We start from the raw sequence: 22,666 nt of genomic DNA, 5'->3' as shown, positions 1-22,666 counted from the left end.
TGTGTCAACATATTTTTCAACATGGCGTGTGCCATTTTACTCAAAGACATTGTAAAGCAGAAAAGTAAACAGGGCAAAAAATGCTTTTACAAGCATCACTTTTTCTTCATCTATCGAACAACCGTATGCTGTATCTGATTAAAAGTCTTTGTAGCAAGAAACTACAACATGGATGTAAAAAGGAATGTAATCAAATTTAATCCAAACTTTATGATTGACAGAATGCCTTTAAGACACTGACGGATAGAAAATAAATCCATTCCACTGACAAATAAACTTCCCCTTTTTGTGTATCACTCTCAGTTTGTTTTGCAGTGTGGAAAAATCGTCACATGCGCACAGTGACCAACTACTTCATTGTGAATCTTTCCCTTGCTGATGTGTTGGTCACCATCATCTGCCTGCCTGCGAGTCTTGTGGTCGACATCACAGAAACATGGTTCTTCGGAAACACTCTTTGCAAAATTGTCCCTTATCTCCAGGTAAGAGACTAAAGATGATCTCTTTTCAAACAAGGCATGAGAAACCCTCTTGTAAAGAGTTTGTGAAAGAAAGGAGCCACATATATCTTTATCATCCTTACACAAAAACTCCTTTCTATCTTGATGAACACAGAAAGACCTTTTTGTATCACACAGGTTGGGCCTTGTCCTAGATCTTTGATGGTAGTCTAAGTTTAATTCAATTATGTATGGCAAAAGAAAATCCCCCATTTTATTTGATGGTGTTGCTCACATTGATGTCCATTGAGAGAACAAGATGTTATCGATACTACTATAAAAAATCTTTCAGATCAGGGGTTTATCAATGTGAATTTTATCTCAGTTGTGATATGACCAAGTAAGTTGCGATGTAAACTACAAGGATTATGGTGATAAAGGCTTTTACACACACTTGATAGTACACTTTAGGGCACCCGATTGAAGGCCTCATTGAAGGTCTACATAGTCATATTCTCCCTGTTTACTGTTGTATGCTTTGTATTATCATTGCTGCTGCTTTCATATTTGCCTCCTGCTGCTTTTAAGAACACCAGAGGGTTTAAATCCCACTTGGCAAACAGAAAGGTGACATTTGAGTAGGTTTTTCATGCTGTGCTTCTAATATATTTTGAAGGTCAGAAATACCTTGAATGGGTTAATGGCAGGGGGCAGAAAAAGCCAAACACAAAATATGTAATTTTTTTTCCGAAAGGTTACCTATACTCTATACAGTGCTGATAACAGGATGTTTCTCATTCATGATTTCTCAACATTGTACAGGCAGATGGAGACCAATTAGGAAATTCTGCATTTATGTTTGTTACACTGGCTGCAAACACGAGCTGTAATAAAATCTTTGACCACTCAGTGACTTAAAGTGTAGAAAGACATAGGAAGAACTAAGTTTTTGTACAAACATAACCCATATGCACTGTAAAAAAACATTGGTCTTTTTTACTCTGGCCAAAAAAAAAACAATAACACCAGCAACTTCTAAATTCACCATGGACGAGAGGGAGATTGTGTATGGAAACATGTCTTTTCACTATGCTGATGGATGACGACCTGTCCAGCATCTGCTTCTCGCCCAATAGCAGCTGGGATAGGCACCAGCCCACCCCTTAATTGGATTAAAACAAGTATAGAAAATGGATGGATGGATGAATATAGGCTGAGTGTTGTTCTTAAAGGGACACTCCACCCATTTGCATTAGGCTTTGCATTGTTAGAAACCCAGTCATACTTTTGAATGGTCATGCAACACTCTCTCATTTCCCCCTGAGACGGGAGAAATCCGTATTCACCTCTTTACACTTCCTCCTACAATGACGCAAAAATCGTCATTTTGCGTCATTGTAGGAGGAAGTGTAAGAGGGGTGGATTTCTGTTGAGACTACAAGCACAGCCCTTTTACAGACAGCCGTTCCACTTCCTATTCGCCCCATTATAAAAAATTTGGCTGCAGTTCAGTTGATTTTGTCTGGGGGCGCTGGCGAGCGAGTGCAGAATGATCATTGGCCATAGGGCTGGCGCTAATAACTCAAAAAATGTCCCCGCTAGCGGCTGAAACCTGAAAATATTACTCTGATTTCTGACAGAGGGATGTGGATTTATATCGAAAGTACAATAACCTGGGAGTTATAGCTTTCTGTTTTCTTACAGGTCTGGCATTTGCGAGTCAGTCTCCGCTAGCATCTAGCTAACGGAATCTGAAGAATGCACGGCTGATTACGACCGGCTGCTTTACGGCACTCGTCCACTGTGCCAGAGTGCTAACCTGGTGCTGCTAACAACAACCAAAGCTAAACCAGAGGCTAGTCAGAGAGTATGTAAAAGGGCTGTGCTGAAATCTGTAACTATTTGAGCTAACCCCTCTCTGCTAGCTCAGCGCTAGGACTGACCATGCCGTAAAGTGATGCCACATAGGTGACGTCACTCGGGATGCAATACTGACAATAAATGTGTATTTTAAACAAATCTAGTGAGTCTAAAAAATCAAACCAAGTGCCGTTTGAAAGGATAATTTATCCTGCCTTTAGGAAAATTAAAATGAAAAAATATAAAAAATTCTATCCAAAGCAATGGCTGCATCTAAGGTGGATCTCATATTATCACCAGAGAGTTCTGCCTGCTCTGCACTGCTTCGTTGGCGCCCCTAGAGTGCAGTACCACCCGGAAAAAGCCGCCAGCTTTCCCTCTCCTTTCTCTCCTTTCAGCGTTCTCAATACCAAGAATGCAAAGAACAGATTTGTGTTCTTGAGGAGAATGTTCTTGCTAGTCAACCTCGGAAGAATGAACTCGGGAGATCACAAGTACACATGCTCCGTTTTCAGTTTTGAGACGATGCGTTCTTCGTGCCCGAGGCAGCCTGCTCTGATTAAACAGCTGGGCTTTTTCATCCAAGTTTGAGGCACAGAATTCTTCCGAACAAAATTGTAAATAGCTGGTATTAAGACAAATTAACGATAAAATCGGGATCTAAAGGGCTACTTTCTCGCCTCAAAATGTTTTAAACGTGGATAAAGTGATATATTTAAAGAGTTTAGAGCTAAAATGAAATCAGCTTCAGCCTGTTGATTTCGGCTCGGGTAGGAGCGCAGTGCATTGTGGGATATTTGCGCTGACAAGTTAGCACAAGTTAGCTACCGATGCATCCTCGGTAAAATGGGCGTGTCGAGAACACATCCGGGAACTTTCCCCGTTCTCGGCGAAATGCGAACTTGTGTATTGGGACAGTACTTGGGCTGCGACTGATGACGTTTCACAAGAACACAAGTACGGACAAGAACGTATATTGAGAAACGGCCTGACTCTCTGCTACAAGCCTAGTTCCCACCCTTCAACACCGCCCATAGGGGGGTTGGACCTAATGCGCTAACAGACCTATCACAGATCAGTGCCAGTGCTTTAGACTGGCAGAGAGCTGCAGCTAACTCTATATATATATATATATATAGGTGTATATATAATTGTCATGAGATCCACACTCCTTACCAGTTGGTGGCGGTAATGCTGCTTTAAGTTGTTTGCCAACCGCCAATAAAAAAAACGAAATAGAGAGAGAGAGAGAGCTGCAGCTAACACGGAGGACTGGACTGGGATTTTGAAGAAGATATCGAGCTGGGGCGAATTGGGCCCAATCCCAATTCACCCCTTGGCCCTACCCCTTACCCCTTCCCTTCCGTTTTGCGCGTTCACGTGTAGGGGTAGGGGTGTCCCAATACCCTTCCCCTTAGCCCTACCCCTCCGTTGTAGCCCTTGAAACGGAGGGCTTCGGCCAGGCAGACTCCGTTTGAAGGGGTATGATATATTTCCCAGAGTACAACGCGACTACCGGGAGATCGCGAGTCTTTTTAAAAGTGGCAGAAGCAAGAACACCACACAAATGTAAGTTCCTCTATTGTTTTGCCATAATTTAACTGTTTTAACCGTTTTAGGTTGTGATAACTGGTGTATTGTGTGAGTTTAACATGGTGGCAATGTGTAGTTATTTTCTGTTATAAACGCACATGGGAAAAGTCACTATTAGCCTACTATGGAGTAATCGGTCAATGCATGTGCTGCGACAGTCGCAAAACAACAAAGTTGTCGTTTTTGAAATTGTAACTCGAGTATTTACAAGCAATGTAGTTGGTTAACCATAGAGAAGTTCCTTTTGAGTGACGTGAGCGTCATTTCGCTACCTATTATCACAAGTATTCATATACCTGTGATTCACAGGGACTCAAGCACAAACAATGAGCCTGATCAGGTTTAGCGCCGAAAACGAAGATCTGTTTCTAAAGTCATCCCCATCCCCAAAAGAAGTAGGAAGTCCAATCCCATAATGGATTACCTGATACAGGAGAGCCTGAAGGAGCAGAAGCGCCACGAGCAGAACACGGAGCACTTTTTAGCTCTGTTTGAGCCCATGATAGACAACTTTACTTTTTTTAATTTTTTACAATGGATGAAAGTGCATGCTATAATGTCATGTCGTGTCTTGTTCCCCCAGAACATCACTGAGCCCAGCACCTCCGATGTGCCATGCACCTCCGATGTGCCATGCACCTCCGCTGTTCCTACTCCGGTCATCTCGTTCTCGATGATTGCGCTGTTGCCCGTTTATGTTCATATTGTTTATATTCATACTGTTTATTGTCCATATTTGCACCACACACTTTACAGCAGACACTTTAAGCTGTTATTTCTGAAAATAAGCTGCCTTACCAGTCTGTAATGTGAGCCTAATAAAAGAAATTAAGGACAAAAGGTTTGTGAGCATGATTATCACATCAACATCATATGAACGACTGGAACGGATATTGGTATGAAGAGATTTATTATACAAGGGATAACAACAAAATTGGGGTACATGTTGTGGTCCAATCGGCAATAATTTGTAGGATGACCCGTCTGCTGGAAAGAAAAACATGGAAAGATCAGGCTTTCATCCTCCCAAACCAACACATTGATAGCACACACAATGCAGTGCATTTATTTATGTCATCAAATCTGAACCTGGTACAAAGAAAACCGCTTCAAAAACGCATGAGCTGCATGTTTATTCCAAACGGAACGAGGCGAGTAACAAAGGCTAAACGTTAGCTTTTGCTTTCAGCTAGGTTAGCCAGGTTAGGATACTACTCCAATCAATAAATCAGCAAATCCAACGAGACAAGCAAATTGTTTCTATATTACACGATATCACAAATGTACAGTTAGAAGCACTTTCAAACACACACACACACACAAACACATTATCATATTCACAGGCCAGCTCTGGAAGCTACCAGCTGCTCACTCACACGCGTTATTTGCATTAATTTCTCATTCTACATACCGTAACAAGATCCAGCAATGCTCCCAGATGTCGAAGACGCCTTCGCCTGATGGCACTCCGTCGATTCGACGCAGATATTTCTAAAAATATCCGAATAGCCCAGGACAGCGCGAACACCACAGCAGCAGGCATGTTTGTTTACTTCTGGCTAAAGCTGTCGCTTTTGGTTACGTAACAACTGACTTATTACGTTCGTGAGTGTGAAGTGCTGTCCCAATTCGAAGGGGTGACATCTTAGCCCTACCCTTAGGGCTAAGGGGTAGGGCTAAGGGGTAGAAAATAGAATTGGGATTGGGCCTTGGTGGCGTCCTGGAGACCTACTTTAGAATACCTAAAGTCAACTGGAAACGACAGCCAAAGCCTACAGGGCCAAATGGACGTCTTTCTGTAAAGTAAGTTTGTTTTCTTTGTTACTATGTCAAGGAGTACTCTTGCTAACACGCTAACGTGGCATGTTCATTGCACAAATAGCTTGCAGTTATGCAAGCTACTGTGGCACGCTAGGCTCAAATGCCGTCACTCACTTTGTGATCAATGTTTTGTCTAGACAATTTCGTCAAACAGCCTACCGGCACTTTCTTGAGTGGGTCCTGCAAGGAGAGAGATTGGGCAGAGGGCGTCGTGTCGTGCAGGCTATCCGCCAGAACTACCCAGCTCCAGACGGCCAGTACTGCGGGTGCTCAGGAGGACGCTCAGGAGGACGCTCAGGAGAAGCTATAGTTTCCTTGTTTTATATTCATTCAACAGTTGTATTGTTTGTATAGTTATTTAATTAAATGGTTAAAATGTACGTTGTTGTGGTTCTTTCTTAGTAATGTTGCTCCAAGTGTATTCGAGTTATTGAACGACCAACATTTCAGAACTGGAACTACCTAGCTACTGTTACCTCAGATGACAAAACGACAGAATTGTGATCATAGCCTACCCATAATTACTATAAATTATGAAGCATTACAAGTATACATTGCATTATAAGTTTGTTGCAAATCAGTTACCTCCTTCCAAGTTTATGATGCTATTCTAAACTTTGTTGAAGGCAGACAGGAGAGAAGGAGTGACATTTTGTTTTTTAATTCACAAAATAAGAATTGTCATGAACATAAAGACACACAAACAACATTATCCACACTATAAAAAAAGAGGTATTGACCCTGTGATTGAGTATACAGTAAGGTGCTCGATGGAAGTGCAAACAGGTAAGGCAGTGACATGATTTCCAGGTAGCGTAGAGTCGGGTGGAGGAGCTCGTACACTCTCGGGGGAGTGGCCTGCGGATCTTGAGCATTGCAATGCACTATGGGGATTGTTGTCTTTAATCCACAAGCACAAAAAAGTCATTTTCTGCCTTTTCTCGGTCAAGAAGGCACCAAATTAAAAATTTATGCTACTATTCTACTACATATATGGCCCACTTTCAATACATATTCATGTCTCCACTGGTGGAATGTTCCTTTAACTGAACCCATTGAAAAAAGAATTTAGCTCACTGGCTTTGTCCAGACTTGTATCAATCTGACCCCTCTTCTCCTTTAAGCCTGTGATCTTTTTCATCCCTGAATACACTTTCTTCACATTGCTCTGCTGGAGCTGGTTTTCCAGGCTTTTCCGTACACCTTCTTGCCCTCTCTTATCTTCTTTTTCAACTGTTTCTGTGCATTCCTAAAACTCCCTGCCTCCTTCGCCGAAGGCTTTCCTGTTCATGTTGACTCCAGAAGCATCTCACTGTCCTTGTAGGGATTATAGTGTCCACACAGAAGTTATAGCCTGTTACACATTAAGTCATTGCATTAATTACTTTGTCTCTGTTCCAGTCTATGGCACTAAAAGACCCCATCAGCTTCCAGACACAACCTCCTTTCTGCTGAATCATCTGATTTTTCCTTCTTCTTTGAGAAGATACATTTATTCCATCACAAAAACCAGAAGGTGTGGACTCCTGTAAGCAGCAGCCCAAACATGGAAAATCAAATTAAGTGATGCCCACAAGTTATGCTACTAATAAGCAAAATGTTTTCAGAGTGCCATTTCCTCATTTTATGATACGAAAGCATTAAGAACTGTAAGAGACAGCAGTAGACTGGAGATGATAAGATGACATAAATCTACACAGAAGGACTTCTGAAAGTTTTGGCACAGCCCTCAATCCAATTACAGATAAGCCACGCAAGCCTGCTCCAGCGGAATATCATGAAAAATGACAGGCTTTAAGGTGAAGTGGAGCCAGAACGATGTACAGAGCCAGTTCACATGTTTTTCAGTAGGTTCAGTTCAGAACAATGCTCAACATGCTCTTTCCCTAACTCAAGCTACACAGATCCTACCTAGGATGTGAGGTCTGCACGGTTTCCTTACCACCTCCATCATGCCCTCCCACACCTCAGTAAGGGACCTCAACAAGCCTTACTCACATTTCTCCACAAATCAGGACATACTAAGACCTCCTGATGTGCCTCTATCTTCAGCCTGTCTGTCTCTAGCAGTTCTGGGTCTGCCCCGATACCTGAAGCTGAGCAGCTATGTGGGATTCTACAGCACGTCTTCAACCTTAGCCTAACTGGTCCAAGTTCAACATCATGCCTTGCTCTAGTATCCAAAAAAATCTCTGTGCTCATTGTTTACAAACCAGTTGCCCTAACATCCCACATCAAGAATGTCCCGGAAAGGCTGCTATTAGCTTGCCTAAGTAAGTGTGCACTTGTGTAAGTGCAAGTTAGCACTTTTTAGGACCCACTACTAAAACTACAGTTTGTTTATCAATCTGAGGGTGATGATGAAGATGACATAATCCACCTGCTTCAGCGAGCCCCCTCTCATCTAGACAAAGCAGGCAGCACAGTAAGGATAGTATTCTTTGATTTCTCCAGTGCTTTTGACATACACTATATTGCCAAAAGTATTTGCTCATCTGCCTTTACACGCATATGAATTTAAGTGACATCCCATTCTTAATCCATAGGGATTAATATGATGTTGACCCACCCTTTGCAGCTATAACAGCTTCAACTCTTCTGAGCAAGCTTCTCCACAAGGTTTAGGAGTGTGTTTATTGGAATTTTTGACCATTCTTCCAGAAGTGCATTTGTGAGGTCAGACATTGATGTTGGTCGAGAAGGCCTGGCTCACTGTCTCCACTCTAATTAATCCCAAAGCTGTTCTATCGGGTTGAGGTCAGGACTCTGTGCAGGCCAGTCAAGTTCTTCCACACCAAACTCGTTCATCAATGTCTTTATGGACCTTGCTTTGTGCACTGGTGCACTCATGTTGGAACAGGAAGGGACCATCCCAAAACTGTTTCCACAAAGTTGGGAGCATGAAATTGTCCAAAATCTCTTGGTTCTCTTGGAGTTCCTTTTACTGGAACTAAGGGGCCGAGCCCAGCTCCTGAAAAACAACCCCACGCCATCATTTTTTTACGGGGTCTACCACTTCGTAGCTGAGTTGCTGTCATTCCCAATCACTTCCTCTTTGTTATAATACTATTGACAGTTGACTGTGGAATATTTTGTAGTGAGGATATTTCACGACTTGACTTGTTGCACAGGGGGCATCCCATCATGGTACCACGCTGGAATTCACTGAGCTCCTGAGAGCGACGCATTCTTTCACAAATGTTTGTAGAAGCAGTCTGCATGCCTAGGTGCTTGAATTTATACACCTGTGGCCATGGAAGTGATTGGAACACCTGAATTTAATTATTTGGATGGGTGAGTGAATACTTTTCGCAATATAGTGTAATTTAGCCATCACTGTCACATGAGAAGTGCCAGAAAATACAGGTGGATGAATCCACAACCGCCCGGACTACTTCACAAACACACAAACAGTTTGTGAGACTGAGGCATTGTGGCGTTATATTCCCCACCACATTGTCTGCAGCAATGCCAGTATTTATGCCAAGATTTTTTCTTTTTAATGCAGAAATATTTACTCTTCCTAGGCCTTCTAATAAATGAATAACTTCTCTTATTATATTTCTAATCTCTTTTATTTCTTGTCTTTTATCTATCTCTATCTGTCACATCAATGAAGCAACAGAGTAGTGTGCTTTTGGAACTTTATCAAAACTAACTTATAGCTAAATCTCATTACTTTCTTTTCGAGCAATGTGAAGTCTCCACCAGTATTGTTTATCATTCTCTGTAATATCTATAAATTTCGTATAATCAAATTCAAGAAAATGTTTTCTGTCCACTGTTGAAACCAAGTATGAGATTATGAAATCTACTCAATGAGAAGTACTGATTGTCTCTGTCTGCTTTGTTGTTTTACACAGACCATCTCAGTTTCTGTATCAGTCCTAACACTGAGTTGCATTGCCCAAGACCGTTGGTATGCTATCTGTCACCCGCTTATGTTCAAGAGCACTGCCAAGAGGGCCCGCAAGAGCATTGTTGCCATCTGGGTTGTGTCGTGCATAATCATGATTCCTCAAGCCATTGTAATGGAGTCCAGCAGCCTGCTGCCTGAACTCACGAACAAGACCAGCCTATTCACAGTGTGCGATGAACATTGGGGAGGTTAGTATTAAGAAGTCTCATCTAAACATGTGAAACCATTATTATATTCAGAACTATCTCTGCCAAAAGCACAGCTTAAAGTAAGACCAAACAATTCAGAAAATGACTTAAAGGGCAATTAGTTACATTTTACATGTTTTTTTTTTTTTGTCGTTTCCCAATCCTCAAGACAATGTGAATCCCTCTATTCAGTAAAATGTAAATACACACTTCATGATAGACGTTTGATGGATGATGTAGTTCATAAACAGTAATGAAGAAGGTGTTTTTGTGTTTTTCAGGTTAGCCACTCAGAATGCTACTGTAATAGAAATACCACAGTCCCATAAGAAAACTTGTAACTAAAACATTTATCCACACATCCCAAATTTTGTTGTGTCACACAAAATTAAAACAAAATATGAGTTTGCAGTGTTCTATTTTGCCTGTTGTTTTATGTAGAAAATTGTTCATGCTACGTGTGCCAAGTGGAAAGCATAAATTTACTATTTAAGCCAAAACATGTTTTTTATCCCTAAAGCTTATCATCTGTTTATCTATTTATACATTTTTAAAATCTTACTTAGTATACCTGAATTTGGGCAACAGTCATTCTGTCTACAGACTATCAACAGGCAGTTCATGGTGTGATGTCATGTGCATGTTATAGTGCAATCTCATTTTCGTAACTGTATACATGTTATAATTTCAGAAGTGCAACAGCATTTAGAGCCCACAAAATGTAGTGATTTAAAACATTTTTGAGCCTTAATTGGACACTGCTTTGTTTTGATCTGTGGAGCAGTGTGGCTATTACACATGCTGGCGTGAGACTGTGTTGTACATGCAGAAAAAGCTTTTCAAGCCAGAACCTGTCACAGTGACTGTAGGCAAACTGTTGTATTGATAGTTTTGTACCACATTGCCTCTTTATATAGAGGAGAGGAGAAATTGACAGGGCCAGCAACAGTTACCAAGGAAAGGTGTGTGCGTGTGATCTTATTTTTCCCTCTACCATTCTTTCACAGCACGCCAACATGCCAGCGGAGCCTGAGGAACATGTGGGGAACAAATCAGAAACGTGATAGTGATTGATCATTTACGAATTCAAGAAATCATGAAAGTGTTTCTAAAATACATGTTGTGGTGCTAATTTAATGATAAATGACTGTTGAAGACAGTGGTCATTTTATCATTTCACTGATATCCTATCCCAGCGCCTATCCCAGCTGTCATTGGGTGAGAGGCAGGCACCTTGGACAGATCGGCAGTCATCACAGGGTCACACAGAGACAAACGAGACAAACAACCATCCACACTCACACTCACTGGGTCAATTCGGAGACACCAATTAATCTAAATAGATGTTTTTGGGCGGTGGGAGGAAGCTGGAGTACCCTGAGAGAACCCACAGGGAGAACATGCAACCTCCGCTCAGAAAGGCCCCAGCCAGGGTTCAAACCAGGAACACAAATACTCTGAGATGACAGTGCTAAGCCCATCTGCTTTGGAAACTGTAATACTGTCTCCAAACATTATGTACTCTGTAATTCTCGGTTCAGAGTGGTGAAGGACTTAGTGATTATACTTCAGGTGGATAGATAAATACTATACTAAATAATATTGGTCCCGAAGGAAATTTGTGAGTTCGTAATCGTTAGATGGTTTCTGATTGGTTTCTCACTTGTTCCTCAGTATAAACACAATGTTTTTATAATGTAAATTCTTTTTCTTTTCACAGCTGAGATTTATCCAAAGGTGTATCACACGTGCTTCTTCATTGTCACATACTTTGCACCATTATGCCTCATGGTCCTGGCGTATATTCAGATATGCCACAAGCTGTGGTGTCAACAGGTGTGTATTTATGTTTTTTACAAGTGACTCCTCAGGGGCCTGTATGATATGAAGCAGGGCTAACATAACCAGGATGTGTTTCATTATTTAGCTTCATCGCAATCATTCACCGTGATTTCTAATTTGGTGAAAACAAACAAAGGAGTTGCACATGTGTCACACAAACAAATTTATAGCCCAAAATAAATACAGAGCATTTTAAGTTAGAATTCAGACTAAATGTAACACAGTCAGTGTGTAAAGCAACCAACATGGCTGTACAACTAATAAAGAACATGAAAATGCATGTTGCAGTTGTATTCTTATCCCATGTAATAGAATATCAGCCTGATTCTTCAGCTTTTTTTCCTAGGAGTATTAATTTGCTTTAGGAGCAGACAAGAAGAAATAAAACCAGAAAATAGGCACACTTTGAGTGACTTTCCTAGACATCCAGTCTATAAGATGTTACGCTGTCATATAAACTTTTTAACTTAACTCACAATCTTTGCAGTCGCAATAATGCTTGTCAGGGAAGGCCAAATGTTTTAGATGAAGTCTAACTCTTGACAGAGACAGAAGAAAGAAGAGACCTTTTTAGCGTCCTACACCAATGTTCTTTTTAATCTTTTAGATTAAGCGATTTTATGCCCCCGCAGTCGATACCATGGCACTCTACACCTGTAGGAATTTAAGCACCATCATGACTGTGTGAAATTGCCTCACTAAGCCTTATATCCTGCCTCATTGTACAGGTCCCTAGTCTCATAAAGCTATGTTTAAACATTAATCTCACTGTGAATTGAGGGTCATTTGGCTTATAGTGCCTAATGTATGCACACATTTAATCAACAGATTCCTGGAAATACTTCAGGGATTCAGAGGAAGTGGAGGTCTATCCAGTGCTCAGCTACAAGTACAGGACTGGGAGAGTCTGTGAGGGTTAGAACCAGCACAGTATGTGCTGAGATCAAACAAGTCAAAGCCAGACGCAAAACAGCTCGCATGCTAATGGTGGTGCTCTTTGTGTTTGCTCTGTGCTACTTACCGATCAGCGTGCTCAATGTCATGAAAAGGTAACAATTTCTCGTGATCTTCTTTTCAATGGATCAAAAGCCAATGAATGCACAATAAGCTCCGCCATAGAGGTTATTTCAGATCAGAGACCATAATATGCATGATTTTTTCACTGATGCAGTATGTTTAGATCACTGAATTGTGGCTTGTTTTTTTGACACAATGCATGCCAAAGTAATCTCTTTCCTTGTCCTATTTTATCTCCAGAGTCTTTGGCATCTTCAAGAACACAAACGACAGAGAGACAGTGTATGCATGGTTTACTTTCTCTCATTGGCTTATATATGCAAACAGTGCAGCAAATCCCATCATTTATAACTTCCTGAGCGGTGAGTTTTTAAACCTGTCGTACCTCTTAAGAGTTTATTTACAGTATAAAAAGTAAGTTCATTACTGTCCTCTTGTGGACAGTTTGACATCAACAACGTAACGCTCCGCTTTAGATTCTCCTCAACTCATTGTATGTTGATATTCTTTGATGATGTCTGATTTGTCAAAGGTCCATGGATATAATAAGAGCTGTGTGGCCCTCATACTGACATTTTCATTTCAGCTGTTCCCCTCCTTACTGTAAAAACTACAAAACACATACTTCCACGTCAAATGAGTAGATAAATTAATTTAAACCTCAAAAGCTCATAAACTAGCAGACCTTGATGTCTCTGGTCCAAGACATACATACAGTTAAAAAATAGATTATATGTATTCTTTTTGTTTTTTTCCAGGCAAGTTCCGTGAGGAGTTCAAATCAGCCTTCTCCTGCAGGTTTTGCGGCCAACAGCAAAATCAAAACGAAAGGATGAGGATCAGAGCGAGCTCAGACAGCCGAAAGTCCTTGTCAACTCAAGTTAACATTGTGGACAATCTGTCACGTATATCAGATCAGATGGTGTAGTCTTTTAACCAAAGTTGGAAGTTCTCAGAGGATACAGTGATCATTAATGGAAATGTGTGGACCTGAATTAAAAAATGAATACCTGTCATTGAAAAAGAACCACGGTGATTGTTTAGTCAGTTTTACAGGGACACTAAGAAAAATTGGAGCCCTAGAAAACTAGCCTCCAGTTTCTCTTATTAGGAACTTGGAAATTATTGAGTTTTCAATATAGTGTCTATGTATCATTATAATGACAAAGTGAAAGGTTCCTGTTTAATGTCTCATACCATCTGCATTTTATGACCTGAAGTCGAACCTCTACTGTATCACAAACTGTTTAGACTGCACGATCATCTTTTATTTCAGCATTGCCAATTTTGATTGATTGTATTTATTGGGTCTTTTTAAAATCATTTTTGTTTCCCTTTGTATTTTTACAACAGAGGAGCAGGTGCTAAAGATGATAAGGCTTAATGCAGCTGAGGCGTCCATCTTAATTTTTTTGTGTAAATGTCCATTAATGTGTGATTAGCTGCACTTTAAATATGTAAATGATGACAGGTTACACATTAAACAGCCATGGAAAAACATTAATTGCTATGACAGGTTTTCCACTCAACACGCTCCAAGTTTGTACAGCATATCACAAAGTGAACACACTGTGGCTGCATTATGCACAGCACTAAAGAAATATTCACCTTACAGGATTATAACATTAAGAAGTATTGTTCTATGAAATAGCTACATTTTTCCAACTTTGGATAAGCAGAAACAATTACCAATAGCCTTTACGCCCAGAAGATTGTGACCTGCAGTAACATTAATATTTTTTGATGCAAAACTACACAGAACTACAAAAACTAAAGTAGGCAGGAAGAAATAGACTTGATGAAAAAGGGAGGCCCAAACCAGGAGAGATGAACAGCAGGACATGTGACAGAGGGAGACTATATTTATATATTGTGCCACATTCAAATGCACTAAACCTATTCCTGCAAACACTGTATTACTGTACCTGCAATATTTGTATTCTGTCAACAGATTTAAATTGATTTTGAATCCCTGGTTTAAACATTAAACCAGGGATTCTTCCTGCAGTGGAGCTTGAATGTTGTCCGTCACTTCTAAGTCCCCTTGGAAAAACCGCATAGTAAAAGACATTGCAATTTGATATAGATGCAGTGTTAATTCATTTAATAATATGTTTGGCACATATTTGTTATCATGCAAACTTATATGATTACTTTTAATCTAATTCACCCCACAGGAAATTAATAATTCCTGTCGTTTTATACATCAGAGGGACTGAAAAGACCTCCAGCAAGCCTCATTTCTTCTCACTCTAGATACATGGGGAAAAGCTCACTGACAACATCAAGGAGGGAGAAGGAAATAACTACCGTATGCCATCAAAACTGTTTTTTAAGCTGATTGTGAGAATAATTTTCCCAAAACCACACAATCATCAGGGTAATCAGTGCCTCTGTTAACAGTCCTAAAAAACAAAGAGAAAAAAGGGATTTGGAAATCCCTCGTCAAATAAATACAATTACATTTGAAAAGAAATCAAGAGAAGAAGAATCATATAATGTAATGTCACAATGAAAGAAAACAAATGTTGTACAGGAAAATGAATCTCAATCGGCCAGCTTGATTTCTGTTCAGTGACTTGTGGCCTGACTCGTGTCTGCTTGTTAAGCTCTGCCAGTTTTTTGTTTTTTTGGGGTGGCTTTTGTGAAAGAGATTTAATTTGTTCACTGTTGGCAGCTTTAATGTCCATGTTGATGAATATGTTATACACTTAAAGCTATGATTAATCATGAATTTTAAACGTTAAACAGCACATTAGCATTTTTCTGGTCATAACTTTGGACTTGGCTGTTGGTCAGAGTGGTAAAATGTATTATTTCGTATTTGATATTTCTATGTATATTGTGACTCCATGCACTTTATGTATTTTTATCTGTTATTTATTTGAGTTTACTTGGCTAAATTGTGCTGCACTCTAGTGAATATTTGTTAATTTTTTTATGTGCTTGATGAATAAATTGGTGATGCATATTCCTTCTACACTCATTCAGTCTTGAGTTATGGAAAGGAGTCATGGAGTTCCGCAGGGTTCTCTGCTTGGACTGCTTCTTTTCACTTCATGCATGATTCTTTTGGGTAATATTATTAGACACCATGGCATAATTTTCCAGCCTTGGTGAAGTTTTTTTGACCAGGATCTGTCCTTTGACGAACAAAAACAGGTTTCTAGGACTGCCTTCTTTCTCCTTCGCAATAATGCAAAAATTAGAAACATCCTGTCTTAGAGTGATGCAGAAAAACTAGGTCATGCATTAGTTACATCAAGATTAGATTACTGTAAGTCTTTATTACTGGGCTGTCCCAAAAATTCTCTGAAAAGCCTCCTGTTGATCCAAAATACTGCGGTCAAAGTTCTGATGAGAACTAACAAGAGAGATCATATTTCTCCAGTTTTAGCTTCTCTTCATTGGCTCCCTGTTACATTCAGAAAATAATTTAAAATTATACTCCTTATGGTCTTAATGACCAAGCACCATCATATCTCAAAGATGTCATAGATCGAAATTTTACCCAAAGCACCTTGCTGTCAGACTGCAGGTTTAGTTGATGTTCCCAGAGTTTCTAAAAGCAGAAGGGGAGATGCTGCTATAGGCCTAAACTGCTGGGGAATATCCCATGTTGCACCTTTCCTCACTCTTACTCTCCATGTAGAAGTGGCATTACTTTTGTCATTAACTTATATCTCTCTTTCTCAGCAGGTAACCCTGGCTTGGTGACATAGTACTTGTTGCTCCCTCTTTTCTGTTCTTCCAACCCCCGACCAGTCGAGGTACCTTCCTGAGTCTGGTTCTGTTTTCTACCTGTTAAAAGGGAGTTTTTTTTCTCTCTCCACCGTTGCCTCGTGCATGCTCAGGATGAAGGTTTGAATCAAAGAGAAGCTTCGCTGCAATCTGTTGATTTCCGTAGCGAGGCAATTTTTTTTTCTCTTTAAATCGGCTTCAAATATCTTAAACAGAGAACACTGCCACAATCTACACTGAGGGTAAAATCAGCAACACTATTAATGCAGCTCATGAGATATGCTAAAATTTTGTTGCCGGAATGGAATAGTAACCATTTCCAATTAACATATAAACATAGCCACAGTGGTCAAAACAAGACAATGGAGCAAACCAGTAAAAATGAGTCATTTAAGAACATGGTTAGAAAGATTGGGTGTTGTTAACAAAGTGCTTGTGTGTAGTTAAAAATCAGCCACACATCATAATGCTATGTACTGCAACATATTGCTACTGTCTAATCAAGATAATTTACAGGTACAGGTTCCTCTACATCAGGGGTGGCCAACCCGCGGCTCCTGAGCCGCATGCGGCTCTTTGTCTGGTTTCATGCGGCTCTTACGTTCATATCAAAATTTGTGTTTGTGGTGTTTTTTAATGTGCGTGTTCGCATCGTTTGAGTTCAATACGGCAGCGGTCTCCAACCTTTTTTGCTCCATATGGGCCGGTTTTATGTCGGACAATGTTTTCACGGACCGGCCTTTCGGGTGTGGCGGATAAATACTACAAAATAAAACGATACGACCAACACAGACTCTGTGGTATTTAGTAAATATAATAATAAACTTGAATCCACTGTGTACTTGTATGTAACTTTATTAGCAGCGTCCTCCTGACATGACATCCTTTCTGGTCGCTATGGTAACGCTTAAACATGCCTTCAAAATGCAGCTTTCTTTTTCTTAGTGGTCACCACCTCTTCTTCCGTCTCCTCACTGGAAAGAAGCTTTCCAAACACGTCTGTTTTTGACTCATTTTGCTCGGTTCATGGGTTTAATATCAACGTTGATGCTGAGCGAGTCAAGAACAGACGGATGGAACGGAGAGAATTCGGTCATTTTTCAAAATAATGTGCTCTTTGTGGAAACACAGTAAAAAATGCGGCTCTTAGTCTCTGACCGGTTGGCCACCCCTGTGCGAGGCGAACATGTAGCGCCTATAATTGTGCTTCAGTTGGGCCCAAAATCAATCAAAGAAAGAAATATGCTTTGATTTATTCTTCTAAATGATGAATGATAAGCAGAATCTTCAGCACAGTACTTTTCAATCAGTACGAGTGTTATAAAGAGAAATTTCAGTGATTCTTCTTTGAGTAAACAACAAAACTCCAGGAAAATAAACCTCCATAGAATCGGGGCAAAGTGTCAGCAATCTGGCTCGACACGGGGAACAAGCAAACAACAAACAATATAACAATAAACAGCAGGCAGGATGGTTGGACCATTAAAGCGGATCAGACGCTTCGATCTGTGAAGACTCACAATGTTTGGAGAAAGAAAGACAGGAGAGAAGGAGAGAGGAGCTCAGTGCATCAGTAATGCAAACATTCTTATTTAAAAACTCACTGGCACAAATTCAGTTAAACTATTATTAGTAGATAGTAATACGCATTCAACTGGCTTTTATCTGACGTCTCACAGTCACTCTATGACTTCACCAGAATAAAAGATTTGTCTATATTGTTCCTTTGTGTCTGTTTTATTGGAGGGTGTAATTTTATTACAGAGTGCAGGGTACAGCCTCCAAGATATGTGTTACATCCTGTTGACTGCAGGTGGTGTATCACAGCTGAAGTTGTGACACAACAGAGAGGGACAGATCAGGTGCATAAGAGCTTCAGTTGTCAACTGACAGCAGGTAACATGCCACAGATACATCTGGTAGCTGCAGTCATTCTGGGTAAGTAAGCTTTCACCAACTGTGTATAGAAATATTCATTATGTGCTGTGTATTCAACTTCAACTGAATGTAGTCTGTAATGCAGCCAACCAAATCGGCACCAATGAGTTCACACGTCTTCTAAATAAGCTTAAGAGAATTACAACAAATATACAAATGAAATATGAATAGATAAATGATTGCAATGTGTACTTCAGGGATTCTTATTCCTCAGATATCCAGTGTCAGCTTTTCATCTCCAGCATCTGATCATTTGGCTGAGGTAGACACCTGTATGTCAGATTTATGCAAGTGTGAACGCGCGTTCTACTCTGGCAACTGTGAAGGTAAGCGCAAACTGAAACGTATTGTCATTCTTTAGAAATTTGAAGTGGCAGTGAATGAGTGATTGCCTTTTCCTGGGTGGCTCAGCACTTGAGAAAATTAAATTGAACTACACTTGGTGGAGCAATAGCTGAGGCAATAGCCTGTGGTAGATTGCATGTAACGAAATGACTAGAAAACTATTGGTGCTTTGAAATTAGAATCTTGCACCCTCACAGGTGAAAACCATCAGATCTCATAACACTTGGAGGCACCTGTTGTACAAACAAAACTGTGCCAGCTTATGGAAAATCCTGTTTTTCTGCCTCCCTATGTGTGTTTGTGATATTCAAGATGAAGGGTGCCAAATAAAGGGCTCAGTGGTGTGTAACATAACCATCCAGACCGCACTCGACCAATTTCCTTCACTGCGAGGGTGTGTGTGTGCCTGGGAGGAGGAGCTATGTGACTCTATACAAGTGTTGGCCTCACAATGCCCCCGAAAGCCAGGTGCAGATCCTCACTTGTGTCTGTGTTATGCATTTATCCGTGAAATTACATGTTTGTTTACCAAAGGTGATCTTATGAACAAAGACTGGCGTGCTACTGAATGAGTGTCATGAACAACAAACAGTTTTACTGAACAATTGTCGCTAAAGACCTAATCCTGTTTCCTATTATTTGAACAGCAATTCAACAGCAGAGAAGCACAGTTATGGACTGGAAGTCGAGCAGTTTAAACATTGGTAGTAATTACTTCACTATAACAGTTTCATCTGAGAGATGATGAGTCTCTTATTAGAAATTAAATGAATACCTTTCTTCTTGCAGCGTATCGGGGTTCTGGATCCTGCGTGCATCGAATAGGTATCTGTGTCAGTGATTCAGTTTGCAACAGACACCTTGCACCTGTTCTTCAAGCATGTATGGCAGAGCAGTGCGAGAGTGACCTCTGTGAGAAAGAAACTCAACAGTTCTACGGCAACATGCCACAAAATGCTGCAGAGATGCTGGTGATGTGTGAGTGTGAGGCGTCGGATCAGAGTTGTCTGCTAATGAAAACTGGTCTGCAGACTGGCAGATGTGGTGACGAGACCAGGATCTGCCAGGAGAGACTGGACCAGTGTGTAGAGGACAGTAACTGCAGGTATGTTGTTCTCCAGTGGTATACTATGACCCAAAAAAATACTTTTCTAAAAAGACAAGTTACGACAAACAGCAGGGACGATACCCCCCAATGACTACAAATGAATTGGTTCATGCGCATCATCTGGTGGATACAACCAGAGGGAACTAAAGAAGCAGGCAGCAACATTGCCTTTGGTAATCAGGCGAAAAGAGGAAATGGTGTCTTCAGCACTGATTATGAAGCAGAAATGGAAAATAAATAAAGATGCAAAGAAGGATGTTAGCAGCTCATTTAGAGTGACCCGGTGGAATTATTGTCAGCCCTGAATTTCGAGTGAATTATTCATACAATTATTCTACATATTATGCGTGTGTGACAATGATTTGGAAAGACTGAATGTATTTTTGACACATTTAACTGAGAATAATGTAGTATGGTGCAGGGACAAAACACTCCTGTGAGCTCTATATCCTGGATCCAGTTAAAGATACTGTTGACGGGGAGATTGTTGAAATGGTGAGAACCGTCGGTTCATTCACCTTTATGAATTGAAATTGAAATTTTAGCTGAATGGGTTTTGAAGATACCATCTTAAAATGTTAGCCATTACAGAACTGTTATATGCCTGCTAGGATGAGACCGAAGGGGTTTGTGAAGAAGCTTTTAAAGTGGGGAACAGGTAAGTCAGAGGATGATCAGTGAGGTTGGTTAGAAGGGTCTATTTGGAAAGTGTTTGTCATAAATGGAAGTTGAAGGATATTTTTTTTATCTGCAAGTGAGTAGTGAATGAGAGCTGGTGTTAAGACAATCTAGTAAAAAAATATTGCTGCATTTGTGTAACACCTTTATCCAAAGCTTTTTCAATTTGCTGTCTTTTCCCCCTTTTACACATAGATGGCAGCGAACTTCCATGCAAAATGCAAGGTGCTGTCCCAACTTTCATTAGCAATTTGGTTTGAAATGTCTAGACACCACACTGAAATGCCCCAAATGTCAAGGATCCTGACAGCAATAATATTCCCTTCTAGATATGTTGCATCGGTGCACATTAGTGTCAGATGCATTTTAGTACAGTCAGCTAAGAAAAGGCGATGCCAAGCATTTCAGTTTGCACTTACCCCAAGTCATTTTTATTTATAATCAAGATTTAAAAACAAATTGGAAGTGGATTTGTCATTGGATATGGCTGCATATAACACACTTTTTTTTCTATGATTTATTAGAGACCTGTTAAAAACTCTCCAAGCCAAATGCTGGAGCCGTGAAGAGGCACAATGCAGTGACAAAAACCTTCAAAGAGACGGATGTTTCACCCTGAGGGATCCGGCTCTCATCCTCGGCACATGTTCTGAATGTAGAAGGGCCTTCTTGGCCACTTTAGGCACAGTGCTTCACCATCCTTGTACTTGCAAAGGAGTGCACAGTGATCATCTACTGACATGCCGTATGATTCAGGATGTATTTCATAATAGATCACACTTCAGTAAGAAGGATTTAGATTTCTAAAACAAACACTTTGATTATAGAATTAGTTATTGTTGGAAGAACTAAACCAAACTGTTATGCTTATTTCAGTAACATTTAGGGAACGCAGTGATGGTGCTTCTAAACCCCATGAAATCAATGGATCTGAGCATGGTTACACATGGTCACATGGTAATTTTCCACTGATTTGATTATATTCATATTGATACAGATCATCAGTTTTTTTTTTACCATTTTGATGCACTGTGTTTTATCTTTTCAGATCACCTGTTGTATGCTTTTGCAGCTTTGATATTTGCAGGAGTTATTATAATTATATCTCTGGCCGCTGTCTGTAAATTTTGGTGAGTACATCAACCCCAATTCCCCAATTTAATGGAAAATGTCCGAAAATATTTAGATAAATGATATCTAATCTTATTTAAACATTTTTTTTTTTTAAATTCTATTTTTCGGCGTGTAGGTTGTTGAGAAGCAGAGATCAAACCAATCTTTGCCATCCCCGGAGGAGGAATTGTGTTGTTGTTCTCTAGAATTGATTCATTTTGACATTTGCCATTGATATTTTTTTCTTTTTTTAATTGTCAAATGTATGCAAAGGTTGTTTTGTTTGTCGTATATAACACCTTTTTTGCAATGTTGAATAGAACACAACGTTTGTAGAAAAAAAGAAGATAAAGGCGAGAATGCCTTTAAAAAGTGCCACGAGTAAAAACAAAGTGCATCAGACAAGAATAAACTACATCAAATCAATATTCTTTGCCTATCGAATCCCACCGGTGGTGTGTTTTTTAGGATTTTTGACAGGTTTCAGGGCTTTGTAGAGGCTGTATTTTCTTAAAGATCAATGTCTCTGGCTTCTTATTTGATGTTGTTACACTACAGAATTAATTTCAGACTAAAAAGATTCCCCCTGGTAGAAACAGCCATTGCCAAAAGTTTTTCACAGTAATGTGTAGCAGCAATTCTCCTCTACAGCGCCATTTTGAGATATGATACAATTATACTGGACTTCAAACTAGATGACAATGCCACAGAGAGTAAAGACTGATTGTGTGACGGTTGTTAAAACTTTTAAATGTACAGTTGATAACAGTGATGTACATCTGAGACTTTAAAAACAGATGCTTGTGTGTGAGCTCACAAGATTTAAATTGGGATCCTCAAATAAAATGTTTTTCTCTGTGATAATAATAAAAGTGAGGAATAATAACATTTTGACCATTAGTCATTAAAAAAAACTACACATCTGCAACAAGTCAGATATCTGTTGTCTTTTTGTGATGATTTCTCTGTTCACACTTTTTTTTCATCACCTGTTACTGATAAGATACTTCACTCTAGACAACTTGAAGCCCTGTACTTTGATCAAAATGCCGTATGTTTCAGT

At 40.0% G+C, this 22,666-nt stretch overlaps 2 protein-coding genes across 3 annotated transcripts; both read left to right on the top strand.

Moving 5' to 3' along the window:
* Nucleotides 1–324: 324 nt before the first annotated feature.
* hcrtr2 (hypocretin (orexin) receptor 2) lies at nucleotides 325–15,527 on the top strand. The gene is made up of 6 exons (XM_075484122.1): nucleotides 325–482; nucleotides 9,578–9,821; nucleotides 11,542–11,657; nucleotides 12,492–12,712; nucleotides 12,921–13,042; nucleotides 13,439–15,527. The coding sequence occupies exons 1-6, from the start codon at nucleotides 333–335 to the stop codon at nucleotides 13,606–13,608; spliced, it is 1,023 nt and encodes a 340-aa protein (XP_075340237.1). The 5' UTR covers nucleotides 325–332; the 3' UTR covers nucleotides 13,609–15,527.
* A 2,723-nt stretch (nucleotides 15,528–18,250) lies between these two features.
* Nucleotides 18,251–22,535, top strand: gfral (GDNF family receptor alpha like). 2 transcript variants are annotated; one of them, XM_075484109.1, is made up of 9 exons: nucleotides 18,251–18,359; nucleotides 18,574–18,685; nucleotides 19,017–19,172; nucleotides 19,352–19,408; nucleotides 19,494–19,809; nucleotides 21,015–21,274; nucleotides 21,367–21,447; nucleotides 21,539–21,620; nucleotides 21,740–22,535. In XM_075484109.1, the coding sequence occupies exons 2-9, from the start codon at nucleotides 18,634–18,636 to the stop codon at nucleotides 21,807–21,809; spliced, it is 1,074 nt and encodes a 357-aa protein (XP_075340224.1). In that variant the 5' UTR covers nucleotides 18,251–18,359; nucleotides 18,574–18,633; the 3' UTR covers nucleotides 21,810–22,535. The 2 variants fall into 2 exon arrangements, with proteins under 2 accessions (XP_075340224.1, XP_075340214.1); XM_075484099.1 differs by having other exon boundaries at nucleotides 18,557–18,685.
* The last annotated feature ends 131 nt before the right edge of the window (nucleotides 22,536–22,666 follow it).

The sequence above is a fragment of the Odontesthes bonariensis genome, chromosome 2, assembly GCF_027942865.1.
Source record: "Odontesthes bonariensis isolate fOdoBon6 chromosome 2, fOdoBon6.hap1, whole genome shotgun sequence".
NCBI classification, from domain to species: domain Eukaryota; kingdom Metazoa; phylum Chordata; class Actinopteri; order Atheriniformes; family Atherinopsidae; genus Odontesthes; species Odontesthes bonariensis.
The sequence above is the reverse complement of the archived record's forward strand: the minus strand, read 5'-3'. Positions and strand labels throughout refer to the sequence as shown.